Here is a 26,834-nt window from a genome sequence, read left to right on the forward strand (position 1 = left end):
AGGGTGGGAGGGGGGAGTCAATCACTTCTCTACGGGAGGAAAAAAAAAAAAATCTAAGAGAGCAAGTAATTTCAGGAGAGGTTCCCTGGTGGATTGAAAGATAAAGAAACATCCACAGCAGAAACGGAAAATTATCCAAGCCGATATCAGAGAGGACATGATTTTCCATTAAGGTGTGTAACTAGCACCCCGAGGAATGGCAGAGACACTGGGTGTTTAAAGCGGGAGAGAGGCTGTCGCGCTGTTAGCAGAAAGAAGGCAGCCGACAGGAAGGTCAAGTTAACACAGAGGGGAAAGAAACTCACGGACTGGCTACGTGGCTTGATTCAAAACATGAGCTTTTCAGTCAGTTGCTTTTGTCGTAAGTGGTGTCAAAAAGCAAAACTGAAACCATAAAGGAGTTCCCCCCGTGGCTCAGTGGGTGAAGAACCTGACATAGTGTCCGTGAGGATGTGGGTTCGATCCCTGGCCTCGCTCAGTGGGTGAAGGATCCGGTGTTGCCACGAGCTGTGGTGTAGGTTGAAGACATAGCTCAGATTCCGCGTTGCTGTGGCTCTGATTTGACCCCTACTCTGGGAACTTCCACATGCCAAAGGGGCAGCCCAAAAAAGAAAAAGAAAAAAATCTTTGTTTTCAATAAATCATACTTTATTGGTATAACTACTTTAAAAATAAAGTGAAGGTCAATCCAAAACAGAATTAGGGGCAGGGAGGAAAAACTCTCCCCTTATACTTTTTTGTTCTGGAACTGGGGCATGCAAATTAAACCAGCAAGTGCCAAATGGACAAGAGAAAAGGAGCCTAATTTTACTTTCAATTTTACACGTAAGGGGGACTTCATAGAAAAGAATAGAAAACCCCCAAGGCTTAGAAGTTCTCCTTTCTCAGAAGTTTCTGCTTTTAGTCCGATAAGGGGAGCTCTGGACAGGCAGTTCTCTGCATGCATTGCTTTTCAGTGGCCTCCAGTTCACAAGCAACTTTCTGTCCAAGGGGCATCTTTTGGGCTGGCAGAAGCAGAATCCCATCACTTTCTCCACCTCGCAGACAAGAGAAGGAGAAGCGGAAAATGACAGTTTCAACACAGACGCCAATTTGCGTACGGAATCAAAGACCCGATAATTCTCTAAGGGGTTGTTGACTGAAAACTCGGAAAGCGTTACGGAGAGACAGGAAACCGTATCCTCTCTCGCAGCAGCAGGGCTTTCTGGTTGGGAAGAGGAGTGTGGGTTTTTTGACACCTGTGTTTCTTGGAAACAGTACGTGAAGTTTCCTAGACTGAAGATGGTACCTGGCTGAACGGGCGTTGGTCTGACGGCCAATCCACACGCACCGCAGTAACTCCCCTGAGCCACCCAAGAGCAGGTGCTAAGTCCCCTGGGTCGGTGAGGGCCCCCATTCTTGACAAGATGCCAGGAATGGAGTAGGTCCTAGATTTCCACTCACCAAATAAGTTTTTCAAGTGCTTAGCAAAGAAGAAATTGCTATTGCCTATGACAAGAAATGCACACCTACGTATTTCTACTTTTTAAAATATGCACCTATCGAGCCTACATTTTAATAAAGTAGAGGGAGATTTCCAAAAAAAAAAATCTTTCTTCTCTATCCTCTTAGGTTCCGTACTGGGGCCTGCAAATCAAACTGTTGAACAGGAGACAACAGTATTAATTACATACATACACAGAGGGGTTCCGAAAAAAGATGGGGCTGGCAAGATGATGGAGGCTTGGGCTAAAAAAGGAAAAGGGGCTTTGGGATTCGGGGGCGGGGAGGAGATTATGGGAAAGGGAAGGGAGAAAATGTGTGATAAATAAGCACTGCCTTGTGAAGAAAGGTAAAGGCTTCTGGCAACACGAAATCCTTAACTCACTAAGCGAGGCCAGGGATGGAACCCGCGCCCTCAGGGAAACCATGCTAGGTCCTTAACCCAATGAGCCACAGTGGGAACCCCTGCTTATCCATTCTCAATGTCTCGGCTGGCATCGACTAATCCCAACCCCCCCGTCCATCCTACTCCCTCCCCTCTCCTCCTTGGCAACCACAAGTCTGTTCTCCATGTCTGTTTCGGTTTTGCAGACAGGTTCATCTGTGCCATATCTCAGATGCAACATATAAGTGTTCTATGGTATTTGTCTCTCTCTGCCTGACTGACTTCACTTAGTGTGAGACTCTCTAGTTGCATCCATGTTGCTGTGAATGGCATTATCTCACTCTTTTTGATGGCTGAGTCGTATTCCACTGTGTCTACAGACCGCTTCTTAATCCATTCCTCTGTGAAGGGACATTTAGGTGGCTTGCATCTTCCGGTTACTGTGAATGGTGCTGCTGTGAACCTTGGGGTGCATGGATCTTTCCAAATTAAGGTTTTGTTCAGATATGTGCCCAGGAGTGGGATTGCTGGATCATATGGGACCCCCATTTTTAGTTTTTTGGTGAACCTCCATACTGTTCTCCATAGTGGTTGACCCAATTGACATTCCCACCAAGAGTGCAGGAGGGTTCCCTTTTCTCCACACCCCCTCCAGCACGTGTGATTCGTAGACTCATGAATGACGGCCATTCTGCCCAGTGTCAGCTGATACCTCATGGTCGCTTTGCTGGGCCTTTCCCTAAGAGTTAGTGATATAGAGCATTTTTTCCTGCGCCTGCTGGCCCTCTGGATGTCTCCTTTGGAGAGATGTCTATTGAGGTCTTCTGCCCATTTTTCAATTGGGTTGTTTGTTTTCTTTCGTTGTTGAGTTGTACCAGTTGGTTGTGTATTTTGGAGATTTATCCCTTGGGGGCTGCACTGCTTGTAAAGATGTTCTCCCAGCCTGTGGGTTGTCTTTTTATTTTCTGTCTTTCTGGTTTCCTTTGCTGTGCAAAGCTTTTGAGTTTAATGAGGCTGGTTATTGTTTCTCTTGTCATTATTCTACAAGGGGGATCCAACAAGATATTGCTGCAATTTACATCAAAGAGCGTGCTGCCTAGGTTTTCCTCTGGGAGTCTTATCGTATCTGGCCTTACATTTAGGTCTTTCATCCATTTTGCGTTTATTTTTGTCTATGGTGTGAGAGACTCTTCTAACTGCATTTAACTTTTTAGACCGTTACGGGGGGAAGTGTTCTCAACTGCCTTTAGCAAAACACTATCCATCTACCAGAGAGACACCATTTGGGGCTGGCAGGCTCTGGTCCCCTTCAGAGTAACTGTGGAAGAAAGTTTCTAAAGATACTATTCATTTTTTATTATTCTAAAAAGAAATATATTTGTATGGCAAAACAGTGCCAAAGCTCAAAGAAGACCTGAAAAGCAATTGCTCAGTGATTCCATCTCCTCCCCCAGCAAGAAAAGGCCCCCTAATGACACTGCATGAGTATGTGTGTGTCTTCATATGTATTCCCAACCCATAAAGGAGTGGACTTTTTTTTTTCTTCTTTTTAGGGCCGCACCGTCAGCATGTGGAGGTCCCCAGGCCGGGGGTCGAATCGGAGCTGTAGCTGCCGGCCTCCACCACAGCCATGGCCATGCGGGCTCCGAGCCACATCTGCAACCTACACCACAGCTCACGGCAACGCTGGATCCTTAACCTGCTGAGCAAGGCCAGGGATTGAACCTGCATCCTCACAGACGCTATGGTGGGTTCTTAACCCGCTGAGCCCCAACGGAAACTCCAGGGTGGACTTTTCCGATGACGTGCAACAAAGCAGAGAAAAGACAGAAACGAGTCAATATAAGGAGACGTTTCTACCTTTGGAGGAAGTGAGCCCATGAGAGGCAAGTTCCTTGGGGAGATGAACCCACGAGGAGAGGGGCCTTACTGTCCAGAAGGAGACGGGGCAGGGTGACCTGCAGAAGTCCACTCGCAGCCCTGTCGGCAGCTGGACGTTTGTGGACGAGACCGCAAGCCCCATGGACACGCGTCACTTTTATCCACTTTCATCCACAGAGGCACCCCGGTTCAGAGCTTCCTCCTGCAGCCAGAGGGCCCTGCTACTTTGCACAAAGAGCAACCTCATCTCTCCTGAGGCTGAGACTCAGGACGGGGGGACTCACTTGGGTTTGGGCTCAAGGAGGGGAAACAGGATGCCATTCCAGCCTTTGCTGCGGGCATCCCAGGAAACAGCCACTGGCAGGAAGACGTGAGGGTCCAGGGATGACCCGGGAGAAGGTGGGGTCTTCCCGCGCAGTCGCCCTCAGCTGGAGCAGGTCCCACAAGACCCCAGAGAGGGCCCCTTGAATCCCAACATGCCTGCGGGTGCAGGAGGCTGAGCACATGGACGAGGCAGGGTGCAGGCTTGGGAGCAGGCAGACCCATCTCCTAGATGCCATGAGGCGTTCTGTACAGAATGCCTCACCCACATCTGCTCCCATGGTGGTTCATTCTATATGCCCATGAGGTGCCCAGGTGTTTGGTCCAATGCCAGTCCGGATGCTGCCAGCAAGGTATTTATTAGGGGAGATGAACCATGAAACCAGTAGACGACGAAGAAAGCAGATGGGCCTCTGGATGAGGGTGGGCCACACCCAATCAGGTGAAGGAAGGCCTTCGTGGGAAAAGACTGCGCTTCCCCCCAAAGAAGAAGGAATTCGGCCTCAAGCCCACAGCATCGAAATTCTGCCTAAGTCACTAGCCTTTAGGGTCAAGTCTACAAACATCACTGCTTCCCTGACCCTCCAGCCTGCTGGTCTGACTTCTCGGCCCCTCCAAGGGCGGGAAGAGCATTCCTTGAACAAGTGAGTCTGCAGTGGGGAGGGGGAGGAGGGAGCGGCCGTGGAGGAGGAGGGCACGAGGAGGCACAAACTTTTGCGGATAAAACAAGAGACAAGGACATGTTGGCCAGTACAGGGAACATAGCCCACATATCACCATAACTGTAAATGGAGTATAATTTTTAAAGACCGTGAATCACTAAGTTGTACAGCCGTAGCGTATAATACTGAACAGCAACTGCACGTCGATTTTTTAAAAAAGATGTAAGAGAGCCCTTGTGCGCAGTTGATCCTGTAAAAAAAAGTCAGTCTCTCACTCCCTGTCATAGGTAGAAAAATAATTATAAATATATAATTACATCATTACATATATTATATTTTATATCATTATTTATACATTTTATCATTATTGATGTGTTAAATATAAAGTTACATATATTATGATATACTTTATATCGTTATTTATATATTTTATCATTATGATATATTTTATATCGTTATTTATATATTTTATCATTAATGATGTGTTAAATATAAAGTTACATATATTATGGTATACTTTATATCATTATTTATATATTTTATCATTATTGATGTGTTAAATATAAAGTTACATATATTATGATATATTTTATATCGTTATTTATATATTTTATCATTATTGATGTGTTAAATATATAATTTTTTACTTAAACAGTATATATAGCTTTTCCCCCCTTCCCCAAAAACATAACCTCATTTGCTGCTCATCTTTTTCTTTTTTAGGGCCACACCTGCAGCATGTGGAAGTTCCCAAGCTAGGGATCCAACTGGAGCTGCAGCTGCTGTCTACACCACAGTCACAGCAACATCAGATCTGGGCTGCTTCTGAGACCTACACTGCAGTTTGGGGCAACACTGGATCCTTCACCCACTGAGCGAGGCCAGGGATCAAACCCGCATCCTCATGGAGTCTGTGTCAGGTTCTTAGCCTGCGGAGCCACAACGGGAACGCCTAGGACGTCATTTAAATATTTTTTTTAAATTGACGTATGGTTGACTTAAAATGTTGAGTTAGTTAGTTTTAGGTGTACGGCAAAGTAATTCAGATACATATGCATACACACACAACACACATGTACAGATTGGTAGATAGACATTCTTTTTCATATACTTTTCCGTGATGGTTTATCAGAGGACACTGAATATAGTCATCTGTGCTCTACAGTAGGACCTTGTTTTAAATTTAAATTTTTTTTTGTCTTTTTTTTTTCTGCTCTTTGGGGCTGCACCCATGGCATATGGAGATTCTCCAGGCTGGGACTCTAATCAGAGCCGTAGCCGCCAGCCTACACCACAGCTACCGCATCACCAGATCCGAGCCGCGTCTGCGACCTACACCACAGCTCACAGCAACACTGGATCCTTAACCCACAGAGCGAGGCCAGGGATCGAACCCGCGTCCTCATGGCTGCCAGTCGGGTTTGTCAACCGCTGAGCCACGATGGGACCTCCTTATACTTTACGTTTTAAACAAAGCTATCCACTACATCATGAGTTTGTTTCGCGGATTACAAGCAATTTTTTCAGAGAGTCTGCCCACCTTTTCCGCTGGAATTTATGCTACGAGAGGAGGGACCGAGGGCAGGACGCCAAGGAGACAGACCCTCCCGTGTGGAATGACCCACCTGCATCTGGTACATGTTACCTGGGACCTCTCAGCCTTCACAAGTGATGCGTCCTTTACGAGAACGCTGCTTTTCCAAGCCGGCAATCAGTCTTGGCAATTCGCCGTCATCACCAGAGGCGTGTCCCTGGGGTGCAAGCCAAGAATTCAGGCTTTTTCACCCCTCAAAGCAGGGTGTTTGCAAGCCAAGTGGTTCTCAAATGCCCGCACGCATCAGACCCCATGGAGGGCGTGTTAAAAGGCTTCTGTCTGGCTGCACCCCCAGAGGTGGTTTGTTTTTGCTTTTTTAAACAACTGTTTCAACATTGGTTTTCTTTTTACGGCCACACCCAGGGCACACGGACGTTTCCAGGGCAGGGACTGAATCTGAGCCGCAGCTGTGACCTACGCTGCCGCTGCAGCAAGGCGGGATCCTTTAATCTACAGGGCCACAGGGGGAACTCCTCCACAGCTTCAATGCGTCTAAAGATACGCCTTGCACATTCAAGAAAAGTGACCTCCGCTTTTTACTGTTTCCCTGTTGAGTAGATTGGACAGTTGAGAGCCAAGGCTGTGTAGTTTCAGGCGGGCGGAAAGGGGTTCAGTTGTGCTCATACCTCCACTCTTTTTCCGCCTCTTCCATCGCGGTTGATCACAGGATATTGGATGGAGTTCAGGGTGTCATTCTGTCCTTACGGTGTATCCATCTTATATGTCACGGTTTGCATCTGCGTAACCCCAACTGCGGGCCCCTCCCTCCCTCCCCCCACCCCCCGCCACCACAAGTCCGTTCTCCGTGTCTATGAGTCTGTTTCTGTTCCGTAGACAGATGCACTTGTGCCCTATTTTAGTTTCCACCTAGACGTGAGCTCATGTGCTATTTGTCTTTCTGTCTGATGGACTTCACATAGGATGGGAATCTCTTAACGGCATCCGTGTGGCTGCAAAGGGCACGATGTCGTTTTTTGATGGCTGAGTCGTATTCCGTTGTGTATGGGACACATCTTCTTTGTCTAGTCCTCTGTCAAGGGGCACTTGGGTTGTTTCCATGTCTCGGCTGTTGTGACCAGGGCTGTGGTGAACATACGGGTGTGTGGCGCTCCTTGACCTCCTGTGATGACCTTTATTACCTTTTGCTCATGACCATTTAAGTCTGCGAAGCCTTTAGAGAGCATCTTTAACGGCTGAGGGGCATGGTCTTTATGACAACGTCTCAGGCGACACCGGTGCTGCAGGGCTGGGGACCGTACCTTCCAAACCACCATTCTAAACGGTCTTGTCCCCTCTGCAGCAATATTTGGATAGAAAATGAGAGAACAAGATGTCTTTGATTTTACACAGGCAAACGTAAACACACAGAGAAAGGCAGTCCTGGCCAGCTTCCTGACGCTCCCACCCGAACAGGCCACGCGTGGCACTTCGCCGCCCGAATCAGAGCTGTGTGCGATGCCGGCAAAAGCTTCGTTTCAGCAAAAGGCAGCTACGCGTGCCCCCGGCTGCCTTCTCCCCCGCCCGTCGCTAGAGCTGTGTGTGCTACTCTTTAAACACACCCCGTTAAAGGGAAAAGCACCAGGAAATGTGTGAAAGGAACCCACCACCCCTACACACACACACACACACACACACACACACACACACACACACACACATGGGTTCCCTGGCCAGAGTGTTTTTTATGTTCCATGTAGACTCGGTTCCATATCAGATGCAAGAAGGATTTGGAGACCCCCTACCATTTGGAGACGCAGGTGACAGAACTGGTCACTGCAGAAAGGCCCCTCTGAGCACGAAACAGACCCTAGGACTGAAAACGTGAGGTCCCGGGTCCCGGGGGGAGAAGCAGGCTCCCTGCCGCGTGAGCGCCTGAGGCCAAATTACAAGCTCTCCGGACGCGATGTCACTGTCGTTCTCTTCCCTGGTAGGCAGGCCACGCGTGGACAGTGCAGGGGTGGCCAAAGGGCTGTGTATGTTTCGAATCAAAAGGGGAGACTCGGAAATGGCAGCGAGGGAAGGAGGCCCGCCCACTGCCTCAGGCTCGCACAGGACTCGGGCACCCACAGCACCCAGGACACCTGTCCTGCCTCAGCTCAGGGTCCACGGGGCTGGTCCTCTTCCAGCCTCCGCACAGGCGACAGGGGACATGGAAACTCGGGGGCTAAGAACAAGGAAAACCCACTCTCCCCCACCCTGGGGACCAGATGTCTGAGGTCAAGGGGTCCCGGGGTCCTGCTCCCTCCTGAGGCTCCGGGGGAGGGTCCTTCCCGCCTCTTCCAGCGTCTGGGGGCTCCAGGCAGCCCTGGGCTGTTGGCCGCCTCCCTCCCGTCTCTGCCTCCATCTTCCTGTGGCTTCTCCTCTGTGTCTGGGTCTCCTCTTGTGTCTCTTAGGAGGACACTGTCCTTGGAGGGAGGGCCCCCCTCATGTAGGAGGACCTCCTCTCAGACCTTTCCCTTCCTCACACCTGCAAAGACCCTTTGTCCAAAGGAGCTCCCATTCCTGGGGTCTGGGTGTGGGACTCTGACATATTTTTAAGTATGAAATACGAAGATATGAACAAGGATATCAAAGCTTTTCTTGAATCCTTGCATGTTTGTTTGTTTATTTTCTCTACATTTTATTTTTGAAAAATAACATCTCGGTACTTTTGACGAAACCATTTAAGGGCACAGAGCGTGGGATTTCTTCTGTATCCTTGATGCCTCCACAGCCCCCTGTCTCCCACAGACGGCGCAGCACAGGAAGTGTTTTCTGTTCTTCCACAGGTTGAAGGTTGAAGGTTGAAGTCGCACAATACGCATGAAAACGCTCTGTAAGCAATTACACGAGTGTTTGCGCAGAAGATGGCATTTCCTTGGCAGGGGCGCGCGGCATCCCTCTGGCTTCACTTCACAGCTTCCATCCAGTTGAGGTCCCAGCAGCCTAAACAACAGGCAGCCTGCAGTCAAGGGGAGGGGGCCGTGGCCTGAGTTTCCGTGGGTGGGTCTGTTTGAGCATCTCCTGCTGCGGGTTCTCACCGCCACGTCTCACTCCAGCCTCTCCGAATCCGGCGCCTGGGCCGTGCCGAGATCCCCGCGCCCTTCTCGCATCGCCGAGGACCCTGATGCGCCCGCCCAGGCGTCCCCCTCCTTCAGGGACTCCCCCACCAGCTAAGAGGACCCGCCCCCCTCCCCCCCGCCGCCCCGAGCCCACCAACCCGCAGTGGTGTCCCCGCCGCTGCGGCTGCTGGGCTGGGTGGTTCGGGCTGGACCCCAGGCGCGGTAGAGCAGGTGGGCTGGGGCAGCGCCCCGGGAAAACAGCGCTTGAATGGTCCCCTCCCCAGGTCCCATCCCCCCAGGGGTCTCAGATGGCCTCGCCGCCACTCCCCAGCACCACGCACTCCAGGCGCGCTCGGTGGGGGATGTCCCTAATCCCACAGCCCTGGGCGCAGACCCTGACCCCAGGGGCCTGGGGCGGCCACCCTGCCTCCGGAAGACCCCCGGCCTCCCCTCCTTCCAGGGCCTCTCTCGGTGCAGAGCCACTAACACCACGAAGCCTGCACCGGGAGCCACCCCCGAGAGCGCCCACCGCGACCACAGCCTGCGGGGGGCAGGGGGAGGGAGATGGCACCGCATCTGTGCTGATACCGCGCAGGGCGCGGGCTGCACGCGGCGCGGGCGGGAAACAAACAGCGCCCGGGCGTTGGGATACTGCGCCTGGCCGGTCGCCAGATGGCCGGGAAAATGCGCACCACGGGGCTGGCACCTTGCAGTTTGCAAAGGGGTGGAAAGAAGAATGTTTCTGTATCTCGCAAATCCTCCTACGTCTGACTTCTGTCTTGTCTCTTTCTCCCAAAAATACTAATAATCATCAGAGCATCACACAAAGAAAAGCTGCCCCAGAACAAGGCAGATGGTGGAGGCTGACGGATGGTAAGTAGACTGAGGGCGCTGATGCTGGACAGTGCAGGCAAAAACCAGTCACATCGCGACGTCCTACGGCTGAAACTAAAAGAACTTTAAACATCCGTTTGATCTCAGTTTGAAAGAATGCCATGGGAGTTCCCGTCCTGGCTCAGTGGTTAATGAATCCGACTAGGAACCATGAGGTGGCGGCTTCGATCCCTGGCCTCGCTCCGTGGGTTTAGGATCCGGTGTTGCTGTGAGCTGGGGTGTGAGTCGCAGACGCGGCGCGGATCAGGCGTTACTGTGGCTGTGGTGTAGACCTGCAGCTATAGCTCTGATTCGACCCCTGGCCTGGGGCCCTCCCTATGCTGCTGATGGCGCCCTAGAAAAAGACAAATAAATAAATAAAAAGAATGCCGTGAAGAAGAATGAAATCATGCCATTTGCAGCAACGTGGATGGACCTAGCGAGTCTCACACGGAGTGAATTCAGACGGAGGAAGACAAACACCAAGTGAGATCACGTCTAGGTGGAATCGAAAATAGCGCACAAACGAACCTATCTATGGAGCAGAAACAGACTCCCAGACACGGAGAACGGACTTAGAGTCAGCAAAGGGGAAGGGGGGAGATAAATGCTGGATTCATACCTGCACCCCCCTACAGGTAACATAAACGACAAGCTCCCATGGTGCAGCACAGGGAACTATACCTCGTAATAACCTCTCCTGGAAAAGACTCCCAAAAAGAATAGATACGAACATATATGCACAGCAATTATTTTGCCGTGTGCCTGAAACGCACACAAGACACTAAGTCACTCGACTTCAGTAACATTTGAAAATAATCTTAAAAAATAAATAAATAAAAGAATACTTAAAAAAAAAAAACCCAAACGATGCACTTCTGAATGGATGCAAATAGAACATGAACACACTTCTGCTGAGAGTTTTTCAACGGTTCTGATCACACAGGTGACCCTAGACTGATGATTTTTCAATGTCCTGCAGTCCTGGGTCCAGGGCTGCCGTTTTAGCTCCACTGCTTACTGCAACAGCAGAAAGATGTTTTCAAAAATACAGATGCTTCTCCGTGTCTTCATGAGCACAGTGAGGATAATAATAGGCTTTCCCTCAAAGCCTAAATATAAATCTAAATAGAGTGATATGGATACAGGCTTACAGAGGCCACGAGAGATTCTCCTGCGAAATGAAGTCAGTCAGACAGAAAGACACAGACCATTGGAGATCCCTTCTATGTGGCATCTAAACGATGGCACAAGCGAACCTGTCTACAGGACAGAAACAGACTGGGCGTGGGGAACAGACGCGTGGTTGCCAAGGGGAGGGGGAGGGAGTGGGCTGGACGGGGAGTGGGGGGGTCCGGAGATGCCAACCCCGACACTGGGAATGGATCAGCCACGAGGTCCTGCTGTGCAGCCCGGGGACCTCTATCCAGTCTCCTGGGATGGACCAGGATGGAGGAGAATACGAGAAAGGCAATGGACATAGCCTATGACGGGGTCGCTTGGGCGCACAGCAGACACTGGCACAACCTGTACATCAACCCTACGCTCATAAAAAAATTAAGAGGAAAGGAAAAAGGGCACGACAACAACAACAACAAAAAAAGCACTTCGATGCGGGAGTGCAAAATACCAAGCAGTTACTAATCCAGGCAGACCTCACTGCACTGCCCTTCGCAGTAACTGCATTTTTCACACATTAAAGGTTTGGGGCCATGCTACGTGAAGCAAGCCCATCAGCCGCATTTTTTTTTTTTTTTCCTTTTTAGGGCTGCACCTGCGGCATCTGGAAAGTCCCAGGAGAGAGGTCAAATCAGAGCTGCCGCTGCACGTCTACACCACAGCCACAGCCACACCGGATCTGAGCTGCCTCCGTGACCATCACTGCAGCTCACAGCAACGCTGGATCCTTAACGCACGGAGCGAGGCCAAGGATCGAACCCGCATCCTCGCAGACACTATGTGGGCTTCTTAACCCCCTGAGCCATGACCGGAACACCTATTAACAGGTTCACCAGAGCACTTGCTCACTTTGTGTGTCTGTGTCACATTTTAGCAATTGGCACAATGTTTCCAACTTTTTGTTTCCGCCATTGTTCTGGAATCTGTGATCCACTGACTTCTGAAGGTTACTGTTGCAAAAAGATTACACTGCGCTGAAGTTTCACAGGATGGGAAGCATGTTCAGGCAGCGAAGTAATATTTTTTTCTTTTTGGGGCTGCACCTACAGACATTCCTGGGCTGGTATTTTTAAATGAAGGTGTGTGTGTTGTTTCTTTAAACATAATGGCACTGCAGTTAACAAACAAAACGACCGTCAAGTGTAAATATCACTTTGAGATGCACTGGGAACCCCCCCCCCAAAAAAAAAACTCATGCTCTGCTTTCCTGCGCCCTTTGCACCAGGGCTGTCGTCTGCCCCTGCGACATCGGAACCACCGTCGTTAGGACCACGGCACAGGTGGGTTTACAGACCTCAGGGTCTGTGGGCACATTGCCTGGCACAGCGCAGGGACGCTCACTCTGGCCTTTCCGGGATCCCCTCGGATCACTGGTGGCATGCACCCACCTGCTCTGGAGGTCGTCCAAGTCCAGCTCCCCAACGTAGTGTGTGGCCGAGGACACGGTCACCACCCTGGCGCTGCGGCCGGGGGAGCCCGACGCCTGCAGGTCGTCCAGGAGGAGGTGGGTCAGCAGGAAGTGGCCCAGGTAGTTCACTCCAAAGTGCTCCTCGAAGCCGTCCTCTGTCTCCCTCTGCGGCACCATCATCACGCCGGCTGGGGACAGAGGGGGTTTCAGGGAGAGTAAGACAGGCAGGGATGGAATGGGCTGGGAAGAGATGGGATGAGATGGCAGACCTGCCCCCCTCCACCAAGCTGTTCAGAGAAGCAGCCTGGCACCAGGATAGCGGCTCTCGTCCCGGCTGCCACCCCCCACCCTCCTGCCTGGTTCCTGCTCTGGACGTGGTGGGCTTGGTGCCAGGAGACCCATAAGACCCCATCCTGTTCTCAAACTCTGCCCTTGGATGGTCCAAGCTTGCAAAGAATGACATGACAGCAGCCCACAGCAGAAGATGGGTCTGTCCTGAGTCACCCAACAGAGTTGCCCCCCGCTCCCCAGTGGGTCCTTCTCCTGGACAGGACAGCGGTCTGCAGAGACCGGGGGCCCTGGGCAGTGTGGCTGGGACATGTGTGGACGGTGCTGTCTTGTGGTCCACAGGGAGGGGCAGCCCCAGACTCACGTTGCCCTGGCGCCCCCTCATTCAGCTGAGCCCCAGAAACGCATTCCTCCCTGGTGCCTTGCAGGGATGCGGAGCCCCTTGGGCACAGGGCCCAGCCCAGGCCACCAGCCGTCAGTCTGTAAACACATTTGTCAATCAGTCCACAGACACATTCAGGGAGCACATTCGGTGGCACCGTGTGCTGGACCCCTGGGCTTGAAACACCCACGCCTGCCCTGTGGGGGCAGAGCTCCTGAAAATCCCGGTCCCTGAGTCTCTCCCCTGGGGCTGCAGCACAGGTGATGAGCCAGGCTTAGGGTCCTTCTCCAGAGACAGCCCACAGGCATGTCTGTGTATGCGCCCATGTGTGTGCGTGCGCACTGCCTGCCTGGGTGCACGGGGGCATGCATTTTATCCATGCAGATAACCTGTGTGCATCTGTATGCTTACTGCAAACGCACATGTATACGCCCACGTGTTGTGTGTGTGTGTGTGCTGTACATGTCTTTCTGTGTGTATATGCTCACATATGCACACACACACATCGGTCTGTGGATCTGTGTCTGCATTTGCATGCAGGTGTGTGTTTATAAATGCCAGCCAGCACATACCTGTGTTTTCTCTGGCATCTGGGGTCCACGCATGCCTATGAATTTGCCCGTGGAGATGCATCTGTGTCTGTATTTGTGTGGATGCCTGCATTTGCATGCGACACGCCCAGGCATGTGTACATGTGTGCGTATTTGTGAGTGTATGAGCAGAGATATTTGCATAGGTGTCAGGGTTCACAGTTCACCACACAACTGCATGTCTTTACGTGGAAGCGGGCAGCCATGTAGCTCCACTTGCATATCCATCCTGGGGCTTTTGCACCTGTGCAGGTATTGGCAAGTGCTTTTGCATATGGGTATAATTTTTATGCACATATGCACATATGTATTTCTGTATGTGTGTGTACGTATGTTTGAACTTATAAGTGCAGACACTTCTCTGTGTATGTGCATTTGCATATGTGTGTGTGTGTGTGCTTCTTTACACTGATATGGGTGTATCGATCTACATGTGTATATGGGTATTTCTGCATGGATGTGTACGCATGTTTACCTATCATTGTCTGTACACGCATTTGTGTATGTGCAGGTTTGTGTGTGTGTATTTTATAAAGACGTGTATTTGTATATGCAGATATTGTGTATTTTATATATAGGCACACACACATGTGCACATGCCTATGTTTGCATTTCTGCCTGTAATCCTCTGTATACGCATTTGTGTGTGTGTTTGTTTCTATGTGTGTATTTTACAGGATATGCATTTGGACATGCGTGCATGTTGTATACGTATCCATGTGTGTTTAAGCGCCTGTGTAGGCATTTCTACTTGTGATGCTCTGTACATGCACTGGATGTTCGTTTATACGTGCGTATTTCACAGGAGGTGTATTTGTGTGTGTCTACGGTTTGTACTTCTCCATGTATATATCCATTTGTATGTGCCTGTGCGTGCATTTCCATATGTGACATGTATATGCACATGTTTGTGTATGCGGATATACAGCCATGCATCTGATGTGCACACACACGGATGTGCCTGTGTGTGCCTTTCTCTCCGCAGTTCTCTGTCTACGCATTTTGCTTGAGTAAATGTATTTGTGGACTTTTTTCCCAGCTAGACCGGGAGGTCCCTCTCTGGACACGCAGGTTGCCCTGCCTGCCCCTCCACACCCAGGTCCCAGGCAGGCCCTGCCTTGGGTCTCGTGACCCCACGCCCCCAAGTCCAGTGCAGCTTCCCCGCTGGAGAGAATCCTGAGGCAAAGAAGACGTCGGAGTTGGGCTGTGTCTTCACAGCGCCTGGAAAGAGCTCTGGGCGCAACAAGGTAGTGAGCAACCTTTAAAAAATAAAGCTGGAGGAAGGTGGGTGGCTGCGGCCACAGCAGAGGATGGGAGTGGACCAGTGACGGAAGATGGGCTGCAGACGCAGCAGATGCAGAAACGAAAAGACGGGGATGGAGGGCAGGGCGGGGGACCGGGAGGGGCGGGGAAGGGGGCGGGGACAACACGCCCAGAGGCGTGGCCTTGACGCCACTGTGCGTTCTGGCCACGCCCACCTGCGACCCTCACAGCCAGCACTGAGCCAGCTCCATCCTGGACAAAAACACGCGACCTGTGTCTTCACGTATTGGACGAAATGTGTCGAAATACACCTGCAGCCGCCAATATTTGATGTGAAAAGGGGGTTGCGGTGCCCGTCAGAACTCATGCAGAAGATAAGGAAGACGTGGTCCATACATACCCAAGGGAATATTCGGCCATAAAAAAGAATGAAATCATGCCATCTGCAGCAACATGCGTGGACCTAGAGATCAACCCAAGCGCTTTAGAATGTGGGTTCGCCTCCTGCACTGTCGGTGGGAAGGTCAATTGGTGCAGCCACGATGCAAAACAGTATGGAGTTTCCTTAAAAAACTAAAAATAGAACTGCCATATGACCCAGCAATCCTACTCCTGGGCATCTATCCAGAAAAAAACGCCCATGTTCATAGCAGCACGATTCACAGTAGCCAAGACATGGAAGCCACCATCGACAGAAGAATGGATCAAGAAGATGTGGTCCATATACACAATGAAATATCGTTCAGCCATAAAAAGAATGAGGGGAGTTCCCATCGTGGCACAGTGGTTAACGAATCCAACTAGGAACCATGAGGTTGCGGGTTCGATCCCTGGCCGTGCTCAGTGGGTTAAGGATCTGGCGTTGCCGTGAGCTGTGGCGTAGGCTGGCGGCTACAGATCCAATTAGACCCCTAGCCTGGGAACCTCCATATGCCATCGGTGCAGCCCTAGGGGAAAAAAAATGAAATTATGCCATTTGTAGCAACATGGATGGACCTAGAAATGCTCATACTAAATGAAATAAATCAAAGACATATCATATGATGTCACTTATATGCGGAATCTAAAATATGATAAAAATGAACTTCTTTATAAAACAGAAACAGATTTACAGACATAGAAAACAAATTTTAAACAAATTTATTAGGAGTTTTGGATAAGCAGATATACACTATTCTGTGGAGGTTCCTTAAAAAACTAAAAATAGAACTACCATATGACCCAGCAATCCCACTCCTGGGCACCTATCCCGAAAAAAATGAAAACTCTAATTTGAGGGACTCCATGCCCCCCAACGTTCACAGCAGCACTGTTCACAATAGCCAAGACATGGAAGCCACCTAAATGCCCATCAACAGAGGAGTGGATAAAGAAGATGGAGTGCACATATACAATAGAATATTACTCAGCCATAAAAAATGAATGAAATCATGCCATTTGCAGCAACACAGATGCAACTAGAGATTCTCATACTAAGTGAAGTAAGTCAGAGAAAGATAAATATCACATGATACCACTTCCATGTGGAATCTAAAATATGGCACAAATGAACCTATCCACAAAACAGAAACAGACCCACAGACATAGAGAACAAATTTTAAAAGCAAATTTACTAGGAGTTTGGGATGAGCAGATACACACAGCTATATGGAGGTTCCTTAAACAATGAAAATAGAACTACCATAGGACCCAGTAATCCCACTCCTGGGATTATCCAGAAAAAAAACAAAACAAAACAAACAAAAAAAAACTCTAATTTGAAAAGATGCATGCACTTCAGTGTTCACAGCAGCACTATTCCCAATAGCCAAGGCATGGAAACAAGCTCAGTGTCCAGTGATGGAGGAGTGGATAAAGAAGATGTGGTCCATATACACAATGGAATATTACACAGCCACGAAAAAGAATGAAATCATGCCATTTGCAGCAAAAGGAATGGATGTACAGGGCATCGTGCTTAGTGAACTAAGTCAGAGAAAGACAAATACTGTATAATCTCCATTATAGGTGGGACTCTAAAAACTACAACAAACTAGTAAATATATCAAAATAGAAGCAGACGCACAGATCTAGAGGACAAACGGGCAGTGACCAGTGGAGATTGGGAAGGGGGGGGGGAAGAGGTACAAACTCATAGGTATAACATAAGCTGCAAGGAAATATTGTACCACATGGGAAGAGAACCACTATTTTATAAGGATTATAAACGGAGTATAACCTTTACACATTGTGACTCACTGGGCTGTACACCTGTAACTTACTGGCATCACCTGCACCTCAATAAAAAGATGGAGACAAAGAGAGAGATAAGGAGGGGGGGTAGATAGAAAGCTAGAGATGACAGATCGACAGACAGACAGACAGATAGACATAAATGATAGAGACAGATGATCCATAGACGGCAGATAGACCATAGATAGATGGATAGATGGACAGACAGGCGGACAAACAGGTTATAGATAAATAATAGATGATAGATGATAGATGATAGATAGATAGATAGATAGATAGATAGATAGATAGATAGACGGACAGATAGATGGACGGATGGATGGAGGATATGTATAAGAGGAATAAGTAGAGGGGCATATTGTTCAGCACAGGGATGACAGTATTTTATAATAACTTTAAACAATGTATCACCTTTAAACGTAGTGAATCACTCTATTGGACACCTGTAACTTATAAAACTGTACAGCAACTTCAATAAAAATAAATAAAGAGGAAACACTGGGGGTGGTAAGTGGCGCGGCTGTGGTGCTGGCGTTTCAGCAACCGCCTGAAGGCTGAATTCCAGGCTAGAGAGCTTCCTCTCCAGGGATAACCTTGCAGCCACTAGACACGTGTCAGAATCCAGGGCTGCACCTGAGCTCACGGCGAGGGGCCTGCGAAGGGGACGTGGCTCAGCAGGTTAAGAACCCAACCAGGATCCACGAGGATGCAGGTTCCATCCCTGGCCTCACTCAGTGGGTTAAGGATCTAGCGTTGCCATGAGCTGGGGTGCAGGTCACAGGTGCAGCTTGGATCTGGTGTTGCTGTGGCTGGGGTGTAGACCTGCAGCAGCAGCTCCAATTCGACCCCTAGCCTGGGAACCTCCACATGCTGCAGGTGAAGCTGTAAAAAGAAAAAGAAAAGAAAGACGGTCCTTGATTCCGGGTACATCAGGAGCAGGGAAACAGCCAGGAGACTCAGGGCCACCAGACCTTCACGCTGCTGTACGACTCTGGATTTCCCGCCACCGGGGCAGAGCAGCTGGCCTGCTCCTGGCCAGGGCCCTGTGGTCAGGTTCCCGGTGACCTCGGCTGAAGGACAATGTGGGCTCCCGTCCCTCAGACCAGGCGAGTTCCAGCTGCTCTGTTCCCATTTCATCTTTCCCAGCGATGAGGCACCAGACGGTCAACGAGAAGCCACCAGGGAGCCCCGGGGCCATGACAACATGCATTGCTGTCACCCGGCTGCTCCAATGACAGATTCTGGCAGATGCTCCCTGACCCCCGACGGCCAGGGAGGCTGCTTCGGGCAGAGGACGAGTTCAAGGGGACTCAGGCAGGGCCAGAGCCCACTGAGCGCATTCTGGGCGTCAACGGCCTCGATGGGGAAAAGATCGCTGCCCTGCGGCAGCCCCCATGGGCACAGCCGCCCACCCCTCACGCCCCGGAAGCGCCCAGCCCGCCCGGGGGCTGCTCCGCGGGGAAGATGCACGGAGACTGCGGCCCCCCGGAGGCGGGACCCGCAACGCGAGACCCTGCCCGTGACTCACGCGTGATGAAGCGCGATGCCGAGAAGCGTCACGCCCATTTCCATTTTTAAAAGGCAAAACGTCCCACAGGAGTCACTGGTGGCACCTTTCACGCCGACCGCAGTATTTATGGAACGCGTGATGGTGCCCGGGGGGCGACGGCCGCCGCGATCGCACGCAGCGGCATTTGTCTTTTTTAAGTACATAAAAGGATGCTGTCAGCAGGCCAGGGGGTTGAGCAGTCACGCCTTGTTAGTCAGCCTCCGAGAAAGCATCAGCCTCGCCGCCCGCCGACTGCAGTTTGGGAAAAAGAGCAAGAAAGAAGATGGGCTCCTCCCCAAGGGATGGAACTCCCGCTGTGGCTCAGGCAGCTGAGGGAGGCCAGGGATTGAACCCGCATCCTCATGGAGACTCTGTTGGGTCATTTATCCGCGGAGGCACAGCAGAAACTCCTTTTTTTTTTTTTTAATCTCAAAATGGTGTTGAAGTAGAGTTGATTTACGATGTTGTGTCCGTTACAGGTGTACAGCAAAGGGACTCAGGGGTCCATGTCCCCACAGCCCTTCTCTCTCAGCTTCTCTTCCCACAGAGATGAGCACAGAATCCTGGGGAGCGCTCCCTGTGCTGCTCAGCAGGTCCCCGCTGGCCCGTCATTCCATAGACCTCAGGGTGCACCTGCCAACCCCATACACCTCCCCCCCCCCCGTCCCTCCCTGCCCCCACCTGTCCCCTTGGGTCACCATAACTTTGATTTCAAAATCCCTGAGTCTCTGTTTTGTAAATAAGGTTTTTGTGGCGTTCCTGATGTGGCTCAGCAGTTAACAAACCCACCCAGCATTCAGGAGGGTGCGGGTTCGATCCCTGGCCTTGCTCCGTGGGTTAAGGATCCGGTGTTGCCATGAGCTGTGGTGTAAGTCGCAGACACGGCAGCTCAGATCCCGCGTTGCTGTGGCTGTGGTGTAGGCCGGTGGCTACAGCTCTGATTAGGACCCTAGCCTGGGAACCTCCATACGCTGCAGGTGAGGCCCTAAAAAGACAAAAAAAGAAAACAAAAAACCCCACTTTTTTTGTAACAAGACTGTTTCTGGAATGCTTGTCATCTTTATTTTGATCAAAGACCTACCGTGTTTTTGCAAGGCCTTCTTTAGACTGGGTATGGACTTACTATATGTTAATCCATAAAACGGAATCTTTTTAACATGCTAAAAATTTATTCAGAAGATTTTCATTATCTTTGGTGCCAATACTGAATGAGACTATTTCCTTCCTTTTTTTTTTTTCTTTCATTTTTTAAAGTTTCGTTGCGGTAGAGTTGATGTGATCCTTTCTGCTGGACAACAGAGGGACTCAGGGGTCCATGTCCCCACAGCCCTTCTCGCTCAGCTTCTCTTCCCACACAGCCGATCACAGAATCCTGGGGAGCGCCCGCTGTGCTGCTCAGCAGGTCCCCATTGGCCTGTCCTTCCATAGACCTTAGGGTGCACCTGCCAACCCCACACCCCCCCCATCCATCCCGCCCCCTCTTTCCCTCTTCGATGAGCAACTATCTCAGCTGGAAACGCGCCGCCAGACCCTCCAGTGCAGAGGCCAGGGCTCCTGGGACCATGTGACCATCAATACCCGACCCTTCCCAGAGCTGCTGGCTCAGGTGACTCTGGAGCTGCTGGCTCAGGTGACTCCGCAGCCTCTGGGTAACTGCCAAGCCCCTGTGTTTTGTTTTTGGGACCCAGTTCTGGAAGCTCCACAGCTGGCTGGGAGCAGGAAGGGATGGGTCCGCTGGCCGTATGGGAATTCGAATCCATCGGGTCCAATGGCCCCCAAGCACTGCCACCTGCAGCAAAGGGACATCTAAGTGCCTTCTGGTCCCCAAGACGTGCCGGGGATACCACCACCACCAGCGAACCGTTCTATCTGGGGGCGACAGGCGGTCCACACACATTCAGGTCCCACCTGCCCAACAGGAAGGCACCACCCCGAGTCACCGCTTTCCCGGGAAAGAGCAGAGAAAACGCCGAGTGTGTGAAAAAGGAAACCGCGCAGACACCGCCCCCCAAGACATCGGCACCCCGTCCCTGTGATCTCACTGCTCTGCAGGTGCCAAGGCCACTGAGGCCACTGCTGGGAAGAACGGCTCTGACGGCCATCGGTCCCCGGGGCCCTGCGCTGCTTGGTGGGAGGAAGGAATAAATGAATGAATGAAGAGAATGAAGGAAGAACTGTACCCAAGACTAGGTGCCTATGGATCTGGGCAGGCAGGCGTCTTTCTTCATTTTCAGGGTGACGGCTGCCGTCTTTATCTGGGGGAGGGGACATCATTTTTACTAATTCTTTTTTTTCATTTTCCTTTTTTTCTTTTTTCTTTTTTTTCTTTTTTTTTTTTTTTAGGGCCGCACCTGCAGCATATGGAAGTTCCCAGGCTAGGGGTCGAATCGGAGCTGCCACTGCCCGTCGATACCCCAACCACCACAACGCCAGATCTGAGCCACATCTGCAACCTACACCACAGCTCACGGCAATGCCGGATCCTTAATCCACGGAGCGAGGCCAGGGATCGAACGAGGCGGGTTCAGAACCTGCTGAGCCACGGCGGGCACCCCTGTTTCAGTAATTCTTCATCTTGGCAATGCATCCGGGAGAGGTACGGGAAAAACTCGATCAAGGCTCAAGGATCCAGCATCCATCCTGAGCGGGGCTTACAAACCTACCCAGGGTCTGGCTGGAGGATGGCAAACAGCATACATCAACTTTTGATGCAAACGCCAGCTGCATATGGACCAGCTCCGTATGAGGCCTCCCAGCGATCGGGCCCGCGGGGGGTAAATCCGCGGCTCGGGGCCGCAGAGCCCCACGGACCGAGCCAGGCGGTCCGCTTCTATTTCTGTCCCGCTGGCGAAGGCAAAAATAGTCCATGTCTGAGGCACCGAACCCTCGAACAAAATCCCAAATGCTCCCTTTAAACTGTAGGCCCTCTACTCCATTTGCCGTGATGGCCTGTGTGGGAAGAGACTCCGAAAGAGCAGGGATGTGTGTCTATGTGTGACCGAGTCGCTTCGCGGTGCACCCAAACCTGCCACAACACCGGACGTCCCCTCGATGCCAACAAAAACACATGCGTAAATACTTAAAAATCACTTCATTCGGCCCTTCCCTTTCTTTGCTAATCATAAAACATCAGTGCCTTTCTGTTTGCTTTTTTATCTTCCTTTCTGAAAGATTCTAGGTATTTGTTTTTATTTGGGGACGATAGACTTTTTTTTTTTTTTTCCTTTCTTGTTTCTTCTTTTTAGGGCCACACCCTCCGCGTATGGATGTTCCCAGGTTAGGGGTCAAATCGGAGGGGCAGCTAAGGGCCTACACCACAGCCACAGTAACACGGGTCTGAGCCGCATGTGCAACTTACACCGCAGCTCACAGCAGCGCCGGATCCTTAACCCAGTGAGCAAGGCCAGGGCTTGAACCCACATCCTCCTCATATCAGGTTTTTTGTTCTTTGTTTTTTGTTTTTTTTGTCTTTTTGCGTTTTCTAGGGCCGCTCCTGCAGCATATGGAGGTTCCCAGGCTAGGGGGCGAATCGGAGCTGTAGCTTCCGGCCTATGCCACAGCCACAGCAACGCTGGATCATTAACCCACTGAGCAAGGGCAGGGATCAAACCCACAACCTCGTGGTTTCTAGTCGGATTCGTCAACCACTGAGCCACAAAGGGAACTCCATAATATCAGGTCATTAACCTGCTGAGCCACAGTGGGAACTCCAGGGTCCTTCTGTTTTCAAGCTTTGTTTTCAGTCATTGCGATTCATGAAAAGCTTGCAAAACGAACGCAAAAAGAAAGAATACATTTTAAACATGCAAAGCACAAAGCCTGGGATTTCCCATTGCGGCTCATTGGGTCAAGAACCCAAATGGTGTCCATGAGGAAGCAGGTTTGATCCCCGGCCTCCCTCAGTAGGTTAAGGATCCGACGTTGCCATGAGCTGTGGTGTTGGTCACAGATGGGGCTTGGATCCCACGCTGCGGTGGCTGTGGTGCAGACCTACAGCTGCAGCTGTGATTCAACCCTTAGCCTGGTAGCTTCCATGTGTTGTAGGTGCAGCCCTAAAAAAAATCATAATCATAATCATAATAAAATAAAACAAAAATAAAGGGTGACACACAAGAGGAGCAAACACAACATGCAGCCTCGGCGAGTGGCCCTGCAGTAACTGCGCTCTGGTTCCGACTCCTGGAAATGGCATCGGCAGGAGCTGTGGCTGGGAAGCCCCGTGGCAGGTCACAGCTCCCCACGCGACGGTCTCTGCACTTCCAGGATGGGGCACTGCACGGAATAAGTATTTGTTTAATGTGAGTCCCTGGCTGGAGAGGGATGTGCGTGAGGTCAAGGGCTCCTGTTTATCCCTGTATTTCCTGGCCTGGGAATTACCAAGTACACGAGGGAGAGGCGACAGGTTAATGTCGCCAAGATGTCCACGCCCTAATCTCTGCGTGGGAGACACAACAATGTCCCCCAAACATCCACATCCTGATGCCCTCATTATCAGAGAAATGCACATCAAAACCACAGGGAGGTACCGACTCACACTGGCCAGAATGGCCACCGTGAATAAGCCCACAAATAATAAATGCTGGAGGGGGTGTGGAGAAAAGGGACCCCTCCTGCACTGTGGGTGGGAATGTGAATCGGTGCAGCCACGATGAAGGTTCCTTAGAAAACTAACTATAGAACTACCATAGGATCCAGCAATCCCACTCCTGGGCATCTGTCTGCAGAAAAACATGATTTGAAAAGATACACACACCCCTTGTTCACGGCAGCACTATTCACAAGCCAAGACACGGGAGCCACCTAAAGGTCCATGACAGATGAATGGATAAACAAGATGTGGTGCTTATACACAATGGAATACTACTCAGCCATGAAAAAGAACAAAAGAGAGTTCCCATTATGGCTCAGTGGTAACAAACACAACTAGTGTCCAAGAGGATGTGGGTTTGATCCCTGGCCTCCTCAGTGGGTTAAGGATCTGGCATTGCCATGAGCTGTGGTGTAGGTCACAGATGAGGCTCAGATTTGGTGTTACGGTGGCTGTGGTGTAGGCGGGCAGCTGCAGCTTTAATGTGGCCCTCAGCCTGGGAACTTCCATATGCCATGGATGCAGCCCTAAAAAGCCAAAAACAAACAAACAAACAAACAAACAAAAAAAAAACCCAAAAAATGCAATAATGCTATTTGCAGCAACACGGATGGAACTAGAGATTCTCATACTAAGTGAAGAAAGTCAGAGAAAGACAAACATCATGTGATATCACTAATATGTGGAATCTAAAAGAGGACACAAAGGAACGTACCTATGAAACAAACTCACAGACAGAACAAACTTCCGGTTACCAAAGGGGGAGAGGGGGGAGGATAAGTTAGGAGGTTGGTACGAACAGACGCAGACATAAAAGACAAACAACAAGGACTACTCCCTAGCACAGGGAACTCCAACAACACTCGTAATATCTGACACGGAGGAAGAATCTAGAAAAGAATATATGTCTGCATCTAGATATGGTATCTCGTTCTACAGTTAGTTTTCTACACGCCGACATAGGACTGAATCATTTTTCTGTACACCTTCAACTAACGAGACACTGTAAATATATTATACTTTAATATTTTGTGTTGTCTTTTGTCTTTTTTAGGGCCACACCCAAGGCACATGGAGGCTCCCAGGCTAGGGGTTGAATCGGGGCTGTCGCTGCCGGTCTACACCACAGCCACAGCACTGTGGATCCAAGATGCATCTGCGACCTACACCACAGCTCATGGCCACACTGGATCCTTCACCCACGGAGCAGGACCAGGGATCGAACCCGCATCCTCATGGGGACTAAGTCAGGTTCGTTCACCACTGAGCCATGGCGGGAACTCCCTGTACCTCGATTTTTTTTAAATGGTGAAGACATAGAAGAGTCAACAGTGCATTGCATACAATCTAAATTACTTTAGGTGCTCCCCCTTAAAGACCAAAACCAAAACCTAGGGGTAGCAGGTTAATTATGGAGAATGCATTGATAAGCCTGTTTCTGCTGGTGTCCCCCCCCCCACGCCCCTCAGCTATAGCCACACCAGCAAACATGCTTGGCAGCCGTATTTCCCACTAAACCTCTGGTGACCCAGAGCAGGGTGAGACCCGCTGGGGGAAGACATCTGTCAGAATGGAGATGCCTGATTGTCCTGCTTCCTGGCTCAGGGAAGGCTGCACCGCAAGGATGCTGGGAGGCTGCAGCAAAGAACCTCAGCTCATACAGTTCTGATGGGTTCCCGGACTAGCACGCACGCACGGCCACGGCCAAGTGGCCCTCTGAGGATGCGGCCCCATCCCTGATCACTCAGGGTGTTGAAGGTAACGAGGAGACAGGAGGTGTGGCTGGACCCGTCTCCACCACCCCTCCCTCCAGCGTCTGCACAGGTGGCCCTGTGTACAGTGTCATCCCACTCACTGAGAATACTGAGAAACCCTCCACAAACCAAGCCCGCCCCTCAGAGCACAGACGGAGGTGCCCCACGTGGCCATGTCCTGCAGAATCACTGATTTCTGCCAATAGGTTTCAGGCATAATCATTTGCAGAAACCTGAAAAGTATCAACAGAGTCCTGGGGAGAAGAAATAAAGATTAAAATCATTCGGAACCATCCAAGGAGATCTGCCCGCAAGAGCACCACGCAGTGTCCGCCCCCCGGGCTAAGTTGAGGGAACGGTGCCTGCTGGCAGGTGTTTCGTAGGCAGCCACAGATCACAGCCACAGACGCATCCCTGCCGCACTGGAGACAAACCCTACGGACAGTTTTCCATGCCGTGTTTTTCCCTTAAGGGAGCATTTCCAATTCAACAAGTGGATGGAGCAGAGGTATCTCTATGTGGCTCTGACCCTGCCCTCCAACCCTATGACTATGATGAAAAACAGAAGATGGAATGCACCAGACAAAGAGAAAGAAGAGGCACCCACAGCACGCAGGTCTTGGGAGCGGAATCAGATAGACATGTGTTAGGATGTCACGTGCGTCAGAAGGAAGCATGAAGTCCCCGCCCACCCTGAGATCTGCCCACGCCCTAAGCCCAGGGTCATGAAAACAGTACCTGGGAAAAGCGGGAACCAGCCAGAGGGACTTTGGAAAAAGGATGAAGGGTCTTTAGAGGCAAAAAATTATCCTGGATTATCCACGTGGGGCTCAAGACAAGTCATGAGGGTCCTAGCTTTCCCTGCTGTCCACAATACGAATAACTTGACACATGTTTTACAGAGTCGGGAAAAAGTGCAGTGTCAGTAGCCCTTTGAGTCCCATCTATTCCTTTTGCTGCATTAATTGAACTATTTATCTCCTTTCAATCCTGGGTCTCCAACACTGAAAGCAAGATCTTAAATTTGAACAGGAATGAGCCAAACTGATGATAATCATGGAAACACACAGAGGTTTTGATAAAATAACACCTGTGACAACACTCGACCCTTCGCTGGTACCCAATCACGGAAACACACGGGGGTTTTGATAAAATAACACCTGTGACAACACTCGACACTTCACTGGTTCCTAATCATGGAAACACACAGAGGTTTTGATAAAATAACACCTGTGACAACACTCGACCCTTCGCTGGTTCCCAATCACGGAAACACATGGGGGTTTTGATAAAATAACACCTGTGACAACACTCGACCCTTCACTGGTTCCCAATCATGGAAACACACAGAGGTTTTGATAA

The 26,834-nt window shown here is 50.5% G+C and overlaps 1 protein-coding gene across 4 annotated transcripts in view; it reads right to left on the reverse strand.

Moving 5' to 3' along the window:
* The window catches only part of DHRSX (dehydrogenase/reductase X-linked), a 230,868-nt gene that overhangs the window by 85,059 nt on the left and 118,975 nt on the right, over positions 1–26,834 (reverse strand). For all 4 annotated transcript variants that reach the window (XR_007132866.1, XR_007132865.1, XM_047765372.1 and 1 more), the window contains exon 5: positions 12,807–13,014. Coding sequence is in view for 2 of the 4 variants with exons in the window: in XM_047765372.1 (XP_047621328.1) it covers positions 12,807–13,014 (208 nt within the window). In the remaining 2 variants the exon portion in view is untranslated. The remainder of the gene's footprint in view (positions 1–12,806; positions 13,015–26,834) is intronic.

Source organism: Phacochoerus africanus, chromosome X (genome assembly GCF_016906955.1).
Source record: "Phacochoerus africanus isolate WHEZ1 chromosome X, ROS_Pafr_v1, whole genome shotgun sequence".
Lineage (NCBI taxonomy): Eukaryota > Metazoa > Chordata > Mammalia > Artiodactyla > Suidae > Phacochoerus > Phacochoerus africanus.